The 9,784-nt window shown below is 33.8% G+C and overlaps 3 protein-coding genes across 3 annotated transcripts; 2 read left to right on the forward strand and 1 right to left on the reverse strand.

Annotated features, from left to right (window-relative positions):
- Nucleotides 1–213: 213 nt before the first annotated feature.
- On the reverse strand, nt 214–1,149 carry PEP8 (retromer subunit; the record flags this gene model as incomplete). The annotated part of the gene is made up of 1 exon (XM_015610750.1): nt 214–1,149. The coding sequence occupies one exon, from the start codon at nt 1,147–1,149 to the stop codon at nt 214–216; it is 936 nt and encodes a 311-aa protein (XP_015468464.1).
- Nucleotides 1,150–2,537: 1,388 nt separating this feature from the next.
- Nucleotides 2,538–6,473, forward strand: CSC25 (Ras family guanine nucleotide exchange factor; the record flags this gene model as incomplete). Its single annotated transcript, XM_015610751.1, has 1 exon — nt 2,538–6,473. One exon carries the CDS (start codon nt 2,538–2,540, stop codon nt 6,471–6,473), a length of 3,936 nt encoding a protein of 1,311 aa, XP_015468465.1.
- Nucleotides 6,474–6,686: 213 nt separating this feature from the next.
- Nucleotides 6,687–9,769, forward strand: AC631_01922 (uncharacterized protein; the record flags this gene model as incomplete). Its single annotated transcript, XM_015610752.1, has 1 exon — nt 6,687–9,769. A coding segment is annotated over one exon (3,083 nt), but the record flags the coding sequence as incomplete, so codon positions are not given.
- Between the last annotated feature and the right edge of the window lie 15 nt (nt 9,770–9,784).

A 9,784-nucleotide genomic window follows, 5' to 3' on the forward strand; every position in this document is an offset into this window, starting at 1 on the left:
TATCTAATCACTTGGTATTTCTTCAAAGCACAAGTCTATAATATCACAATAATCTATACTTATCTATTCGATTACTTCTCTAGATATATAAATCGTATTTATTGGAATATTTTTTGAGGTTCCAAATCCTCTTTTTGTATACAGGGAGAATTGAAATATTCACGTACATAAATCATTACACACAGCTACAAACTTATCAACAATACAACCATGTTACAGGTCTCTATAAAGGATAATCTCACTCTGCTTAAAGTAACGTCTAGCATCTTCATCGATTAGGACCAATGATAAGTATGTTCTACTAGAGAACTTTTTGTTCACATCTTTATAGGTTGGGGTCAAATCAAAACCACCTAAAAACAAACGTATAGGTATTGTTTCTCCTTTGACAGGAGCACCGTCCATGATTTCAAACCTCACCACTGTGGTACTATCAGTTATTTGATTTGGTGGGGCCCCAACGGTTTCTCTCCGAATTAAAGATAATTCCATATGCTTGATTTTCAATCTTACTAACAAGAAGTATATTCTACCCACTATGACGTCCTTTAGAGAGAAACGAGATTTCAGGTACTCGAACTCAATGTGTAGACAATCTTCAATCCCTACATCCATCCTGACAGTCGTTGGTTGTGCAATCTGGCTGTTCCTAGCATCTGTGCCCACCTCCGAAGCTGGCTGGCTGGCCGGAGTGGCTATTTGATAAACCCAAAGTTCCTTTTCTCTTGTAATTTCTGTGGCTGATTTTCTTGACACCGTAACCTTAACATAATAGCGCAACCGGGCATTTTTCCCTCTGTAACTTTCATACTGTTTTTCAACATTCCTAAATTCAAAAGGGTATGTTTCTGGGTGTATCAATTGCGACGGAGCTGCCAATTCAGTGGCCATAGATAAAAAATTGTCCGAAACTACACTATCCGTATTTGTTTCAATTGATCCAAGTAACTGTACTCTTACACCCAAATGCTCAACTTTTCTTCCTTCTCTGGTTCTAATAGTAACTGTGCCCTTCACAGACTCCCCATCCTTATAAATTGGAAGTTTTTCCAATCTTCCTTGCGGAGTCTTAACATCAACATGCTTTCGAGTATCCTCATTATCCAATCTAATCTCGATATCCAATGGGGCTTTGAAAAACATAGACATTGCTGAATGAATTCTTCTATATAGAAATGTGGATTATGTTTCTCGTTAGATCTAAGTATGTTCTTTCTTAAGCGTCTGTGTCAGCTATCATTTTATCAGTATTTAGTTCTCGGATAGACCATAATTATATGCAAACCGATTTATAGGCCGACGAAGATAATCGATTGATTACTGGCCTGTAAAGGTCTATTCTACAAACAAAGCATTCAAAATGCAGTCGGCGTAGTTTTTGATCCCAACTACGTATGACGGTATTGTCTTTGGCATGGTGTATGTCTTTGTATGATACTTTAAAATCCAAAATATAACGACCATGAATTATATACTTGGTTACGTACAATTCCTATCTCTTCCAATTGTTGTGGATATTATGTTTGATTTACCACACGTTGCATCATGTTTTATACTCTTAATTCTTCAATTCATACTCTAGTAAGATAGACAGTCTATCGAGGTTTTGCAATAATTCTGTCTAAAATTACTACCTGTATACAGTCCTATATACATTATAAAAGTATTATAAGTGTCATATTCGAATACTTCCGATGTCTCTCACTTCCTTCTGCCCCCTCTCTCTATATCTCCATATATTCCGCTTCGACCAGTATTGCTGACTATGTTTCTAGTTAGCTTCGAATCAGAAATTGGCATTTATTGAATTTTTTGAATTATTACACAAATCAAACAAATAAACCTTCAACCAGCTCTATAAGAACTTTAACCGAACATATATTACACTAGGGATTGTGAAGTTACACTCACCTTACTACATCCTATTTCATGAAATGCCTAAATGTGAGCATTTACGGCAAGCACTGAAATTCCCTTTTTGCATCCAAAATATTTCGTGTGACCAAGGCCGAGCAATCCAAGTACATGACCCCAGTTTGTTTATTGGGACGGCAATCCAAATTAGTACAAAATGGTTTAAAATTGTACAAACTAGTAAATAATAAAGGTCATCTGAATAATAATTTACATCTTATTGTCACCTTTTATGACAAAAACTCTAATTGAAGAGGCAAAAACAGGCAAATCAATTAAATAACACAATCTTCACTTAATATGTGTACTGTTGAGACCTGAGTGTTGAAATCCATTTTATAGAATTATTATCTAGAGTACCTTAACACCTAATAGCTGTATATATCCAGAAATGCTTTTGCTATTGTGTAGCTTCTAAGTAACATGAACCATAGTCCAAAGCTTTTTGTGTCATTTGTTGTACAGAATATACGAGATCTAACATGCAATATTAAACACTTTGACGTATTTTACAGGTTACGTATTTTATCGCCAATTATCGTTACTGCCTTCCGGCTTACATCTGTCATACTTTAAAGGCCAGCCAAAAGTCATTAGCGGTTACCCAGCATATCCATACTATTATGTCGAAGTATTTGGAGGAGATAGCGCCCGACGCGATTGTTCCGCATGATACGAAAGAGGAACTTGACCAACCTCTCAAGCATCTTGATACTGTAATAGCTCTATACGACTTTCCCGGGACCCAACCATCACATTTACCTTTGAGTTTGGGAGATACTATTTATGTTTTGACAAAATCCGATAGTGGATGGTGGGACGGGGTTATAATATATGCAAATGGTGAAATGGGAAGAGGATGGTTTCCAAATAATTACGTTCGATTAATTAATTACGTTCAACCGGTGTTGAACAAGTTGAAAAGTCATAAAGAGATAGACTCTCTTACAGCAGCAAACACTGCGGCAAATGTCTTGATACCATCCTTTACGAACTTGTTACAAAAGAATTTGGGCGAATCTGAGAGAAATTCGCCTGCTAACAGTACTAGAAAAAATTCGGTGGTGAGTTTTGCTAGTTCGGAGACCAGTATTCCATCAGAGCATAAAGGCCAAACTGCATCAATCCTGGGTACATCAGCTCATATTCCTTCAGTTACAGACACTTTGAATTCGGTCGACTTAAGCCAGGAAGTTATATTTACTGACGTTGAAGAGGCAGAACGAATAATGGAGAATTACAGAGCTGAACACAAAAGAAATGTGATGTGGCTTCCACGATACACCACTGGTGGTGATGTGGTATATTATTGTCATGAGTTAGACCTTTATTGTCCAACTATGCCATTGGCAACTTTCAATACAGGTATTGACTCTTGTGCTGATGCGGATATTCCTCCAAGAGATGTCATCTATGATTCTAGTATTTTGAAACGTGATTCCGAATTCACTACAGTAAATGAAATGACGGACACGATTTTGACCAAGGCGGACAGTGATTCGAGTTCAAATAAAGATTTCGACCCATTAAAGAGGGAGTCTAACGCATCATCTGTAAATTCTCAGAGCACTTCGGCCAGTATGTACCACCATTTTTCTCAACCATTATTTTGTATGGATGACTTATTTTATTACCAACCTAGTGATTTAAGGTCGTGGAGTGATTTAAGAGAAAAGTTCCTTTATTTCTTAAATTTATCTCACAAGGCATTGAAGGATTATGACAAGCAGTTATTCAGCACCCATTTCTCCAGATTAAACAAAATTATATCGTTTGTCGTGAGTGCTACAAGACTAATTCAAGATGATTTCGTTAGAACAAAATACGAAAAATCTATAAGAAGAAAACTAAAGAGAATTTTGAGCTCTTATTCACAAATATATTCAAATGGACTATTACATTTAAGTGTAATGTATTATGACAGACATATACCAGAATCAAGATTATTTAGCTTTAATCTTTCTAAATTCAAAACCAGAGCTGCAAGCACAGCCCAAAACAGTCCTACATCATCCATCTCGACTATAAGGCACGAGTCGGATGACCATTACTTCGGTTCGAACAATTCGTCAAAGAAGTTATCGAGGAGTGACAGTGGTTTTATTTCTTATTTGCAACAAATTGAATTTGAGATCGATAACTTGAAGCACGATATGAATGCATTAATAAATATACTTCTAAAGCTTAGTATAGGAAAAAAGGTTAGGAAAAGCGATTATGATGGAACTGATCCTTCAGGTGATGAAGGAGTGGATCGTTACGACATTTTACCTCAAGTATATCCAAGGTTTATTGTTGACGAATTTAATGGTGGAAATTGGTGTAATCCATTTTTTGAAAGTAAGAATACAGTTTTAAATGCTAGTGGAGATGAATTAAAAAACAGATATCACCTGAAAATAATTATAGATCGCGATGCATTTGAAACTGTCAGAAGTTATACTGATGAGATGATTAAATTGAGTGAAGAAACATTTGAATATATCGACCCCAAAGTACAACATATATATTACAATTTGATTTTGAAAAATGAAAGAAACACTCATATCCTCAGACTAATATATAAATATTTATATTTTGCAAGTCTGATGATAGATTTGATCGAAGCATTTGATTTCACTGTCTTTTGCTTGATCCATAGATATACTTCGTCGGAAGATGATTCTGATAAAGTCATAAGTGAATTAAACAATACTTCACCAGGGCCTGAATCAGAAATAACCAGTAACTTAACTTTTGATTATCCAATAGTCCTTGAATTCTTTCAATTGAAACAACAGTTTCATGATATAGTTTCAAGAATTGTAATGGCAACACAATCATTGACCCTTGAAGACCCGGATGTTTTCAAAGGAATAAAGCAGGATGATCCAGTATATTATGATCGTGATATCCTAAAAAATCCAAATGAAAAGGCAGCAATGTTATTAACCAATATATTGATGGAAGAAAACAATAATGTTAAAGGTAGTTCAATTTCTTTAAATTGTGATTCCTTGATGTATACGTATTTAAGTGATGGCCTTCGATTATTTGGATCCCTTTTACCTATCATTGAGCTGTTAATTGGAGAGAGAGAATCAATTTTAAATTATGCCACTAGAGTAATGCATGATGACTTGAATGTTCAATTATTATTAATGGAAAGAAATAATACTGTTTTATCAGAAAAGTCCGATGAGGGCCATGCATATTATACCGGAAAAAAACAATCAGATGCTCCTTGGTATTTGGAAGGAGATGATGAGTATGATCTCTTATTAGATATTAAAGGAAATATTAAAGGTGGTACGAAGCAAGCTTTAGTAGCACACTTAACACATCATGATTACTTTGATAGTAATTTCAATAGTGCATTTTTATTGACTTTTGCAACAATGATGCCAATAGGTGAATTTTTGACTTTGCTCATAAATAGATTCAACTTGGAAGCTCCAGAGGGATTAAGTTACGAGGAATATAATAGATGGATATCTAAGAAACAAAGTCCAATCAGGTTAAGAGTGATTAATGTCATGAAATTATTGATAGAAAGATATTGGGCCGAATCATACTATGACGAAAGTGTGCTTCGGAGGTGGCTAGCATTTGTTCAAAGTCCTGAGATTAAATCATTTTCTATGAGTAAGGTTTTGCAGAATCATTTACAAAGTTTATTAAATCACGAGAAGATATGTTATGAAAAAGAACCAAGTATTCCTACATCTAAACCTCCTCCACCATTAATCAAGGGTTATCCAATGAAAAAGACGAAATTATTAGATATCGACTTTATTGAACTTGCAAGACAATTAACTATAAAAGAGTTTAAATTGTATTCCAAGATAACGAAATTTGAATGCTTGACAAAAGTTTGGGGAAATAAGTCAGGACTTCACGAGGACATTCTAAGCATCACGAACTTTATTAGGACTTCCAACCAATTGACCAATTTTGTTGCATACATGATCTTGAGGAAGCAAGATGTGAAAAAGAGAGTTCATATAATAACATATTTCGTACAAGTTGCAGAAAAATGTAAGCAGTACAATAATTTTTCTTCAATGACTGCCATTATTTCTGCATTATATTCTTCACCTGTCCATAGATTGAATAGAACTTGGAAGCATGTCCCTGCTGAAGCCTTAACTAATTTAAGAAATATGAATAAGTTGATGAATTCCTCACGCAATTTTAATGAATACAGGGATGTATTAAAATTTGTTGGATCAGAACCATGTGTTCCATTTTTTGGTGTCTATTTAAGTGACTTGACGTTTGTCTATCATGGAAACCCTGACTACTTAATGAATAGATCTAGAATGATAAATTTTGCGAAGCGTTCAAAGACTTGTGAAATTGTGACTGGAATTGATAGATTCAAATGTACAGCTTACAATTTACAAGAAGTAAACGATATTCAGGAATACCTCCTCTCTTGGTTCGACAAGTGCCCAACTATAGAAGAACAATATCAATTGTCTTTAAATTTGGAACCTAGAATGAATGTCTCTGGTAATAATGCTGCTAACAGAAATCAGAAATATTCATCAGGTACATTTTCATTCGGAAAACACTAGTTAGAATACTCTTTGTTGTATTATTATTTGTATATGAATGGAAAGGACCTAATAACTTATTTAATGATATCGCTCAGCCTCACGTGTATAATCTCTGTTTTTGCGCTTATGATCTAAGGCTCGGTAAATCATAATCTTGAAGTCGAACAAACCATTTAATATCATACACTTAGATCAATAGCTAACAGCTTCTCAGAGAGGTGAATATACGATATGTTCACTAAACTTAAGAATTTTTCCGAAGACGTTGCTAAGAGCTTTAATGATATTAATCAGGATGGTTCCAACGGAAATGTAAATACGCCGAACCGACTCAAGAATCCGATTAACGAATTGAAAAGTGAATCTAGAGTGTTGAGTACCAAAACACCCGACGAAACAGAATTAGTCCAACCAGAAGATGAACCAATATCGAAAAGTCTGTCTCCGGCACTTGTGGACAATAAGGGCGAGCCTTTAAAGGGTAAAAATATCGATCTTGCAGACTTACCTTCATCTATTAGATCCAAAATGAAAAAATTTGCTAAGTACGAGGAGAAATACCCTATTTTATTAGAAGCATTCAAGACTGAAAAGAGGAAAGCTGAATTGATTTTATCGTTTGAGAAAGTATTGCAAGAAAATACACCGATTTCAAGTATTTCTGAGGCCGGCTTATTAGTAGAATATCTTAATGGCATTAACGAAAAGACTACTATGTTAAATGACGAATTACGGAAATATGCGAAAGAAAATTCTGGCTTAACTGAGAAATTAAAGGAAGCTGAAACCAAATTGAAGGAAGCGTTGGAAAAGGGAAAGGAGCCAGAAAATGAAGAGGCAACGAACGACGCAACATCATCTCAGAAATCAAATGAAGAAACTGAGAAACTTAAAAATACCATATCAGACTTGGAAAAGAAATTAGAGCTGAAGGAAAATGAAACCAGGACTGTAGAAAAGAATGAGTTGGAAAATAAGAAGCAAGATAAGACAGATGATATAGAGACTAAATATTTGGAAGAAATTGGTATTTATAAGACAGAAATTCATTCTTATAAAAAAGAAATTGAAAGTTTCAAAGATAAATTAGAGAAATCTGAAAATTCATCAAAAAGTGTCAAGGATGAATTAAGTGTTGCACTCAAAAAATCTAATACATTGGAGAAAGATTTGAAAAAATTAACTGATACTTCAAAAGTTGATACTGAGTTAACCGACTTGAAGGCTAAATTAGAAGAATACAAGAAACAATTGGAACAAATAAAACAAACTAATACCTTATTAGAAGCCGAAATAGAGAGCAAAAATAAAGAACTCGAAAGCTTTAAAGATAAATCAGATAAGATACAAGATGATCTTGATAATTCAAATAAGTCTATTGAAAGTTTGAAATCTGATGCTCAAGAATTGAATGCAAGGGCTAGTGACTTGTCGAAACAGTTGAACGAGAAGAATAAGGTAATACAACAATTAGAAGAAAGTCGTCTGATTGCTGAGCAACATGTCGAGACCACAACACCAGCTATCTCAACATCAAATAATAAAAAGAACAAGAAGAGGAATAAGAAGGGTGGAAAGAAGAACTTAACATCTGAAAACCAGATTACATCCGGCAAGGAAGCGGAACAAGTATCGCTGACTGTACCTGAAGATACGCAAAGTAATTATGATGAATTGAAGAAGGAAAATGAGCGTATTCAATCTTGCTTGAAGGAGATTGATTCTAGTAAGCAAGAAATATCAGATGAATTAAAGAAAACGAAAGAGAAATATGATAAGCTTGTTAAGGAAAATGAAGATTTAATTACAAATCATAAGAATGTTAAATCAGATTTGAATCTTAAAATTGAAGACGTTGACCATTTAAGAGATCTGTTGAAAACTATAGGTGATGATTTGGTTCAGGCCAGAGATGAAATCAAAGTATTGAAAGAAAAGTCTAAGTCAGCTGAGCTTAATAATGATGAAGGTTTGAAAAAAGAATTAAAAGAAATGCAAGCCAAGCTCAATGAGTTAAATAAATCAAAGGACGATGAAGAAAAATCTAAACAGGAGCTTTTAAAATCAATTGAAGATCATAAAGCTTCTAATATCTCAAATGAGAAATTGCTAAATGATGTTAAAGAGGAGAAGCAAAAGCTCGAGAATACTTCCAGAGAATTGACAAAGGAATTGGAGACAAGCAAAGAAAAGAATTCTGATCTTGAGCAGGAAATTCAAAAGCATTTAAAGAATATTAAACATGATTCATCTCAAAAACTAACTCAGAAAGATTTTGATGTATTGAAAGAGAAACATTCTACCTTAACATCTAAGTTTGAAGAAACCAACAATCAATTTGAAATGGTTAAGAAAGAAAAAGAAAATTTGAACTTAAGAATCAAAGAGTTGTCTGAATTCAAGAGCAACGATACTTCACTTAAATTGGAGATTGCATCTTTGAAGACATCGATCACCCACAAAGATCAATTAATTGAGGATTTCAAGAAAAAAATTCATGCATTGAATGAACTGAATGAAGAATTATCTGCTTCTTTATCTAAATTAAAAGTATCGAATAGCGAACTACAAAATAGCAATAAGGACTTGGTTTCCGAAAAGAATGCATTAGTTACGAAACAAGAATTATCATTTGAAAAGAATAATTCATTGAATAATGAATTATTCAAACTTCAATCGGAAAAGCAAAAGCTTTCTACAGAATTAGAAGCTATGAAAGACAAGCACGATTTTTTAATGAAAGACAAATCCAGCTCTAGTAATTCTATTCAATCAATTAGACAGCAATACGAAGAGCTTTCTATGAAATCAAAAGAATCTTTGTTAAAGATTGAAAATCTTGAGGATGAACTTAACGAGTCTAGAACAATGTTACAGGAAAGAACAAGAGAGTCATCTACTATAAGACGCATGTTGTTAGATGCAGAAGAACAACTAAAGTTGAAGACCCATGATTTCAAGAGTGAAATTACAAAAATTGGCAAGGAAAAAAGTGAGATTGAAACTAATTGTCAAACATTGATTAAGAAAAAACAAAGAGAAATCGACGAGTTTAAGTCGATAACAGATAACTATTTATTGAAAATTCAAGATCTAGAAAATAAATGTAATGAGCTAAAGCAGCAGTATGAAGAGTTAGAATCAGAAAAACTAAAAAATAAGAATACTACTTCGGATAAAGAAGAAGATTTTGAAGAAACTCAACAAACAATTGAAACTTTAAGGAGCTCATTGCAGGCTTCTGCAAAAAAAGTCAAGGATTTCGAGAATCTAAACAATATTTTGAAGAAATTAAACGAAGAGTCTAATTTGAAGTTTGAAAGATTGTC

The sequence above is a fragment of the Debaryomyces fabryi genome (genome assembly GCF_001447935.2).
Source record: "Debaryomyces fabryi strain CBS 789 chromosome Unknown contig00029, whole genome shotgun sequence".
Classification (NCBI taxonomy): Eukaryota; Fungi; Ascomycota; class Pichiomycetes; order Serinales; family Debaryomycetaceae; genus Debaryomyces; species Debaryomyces fabryi.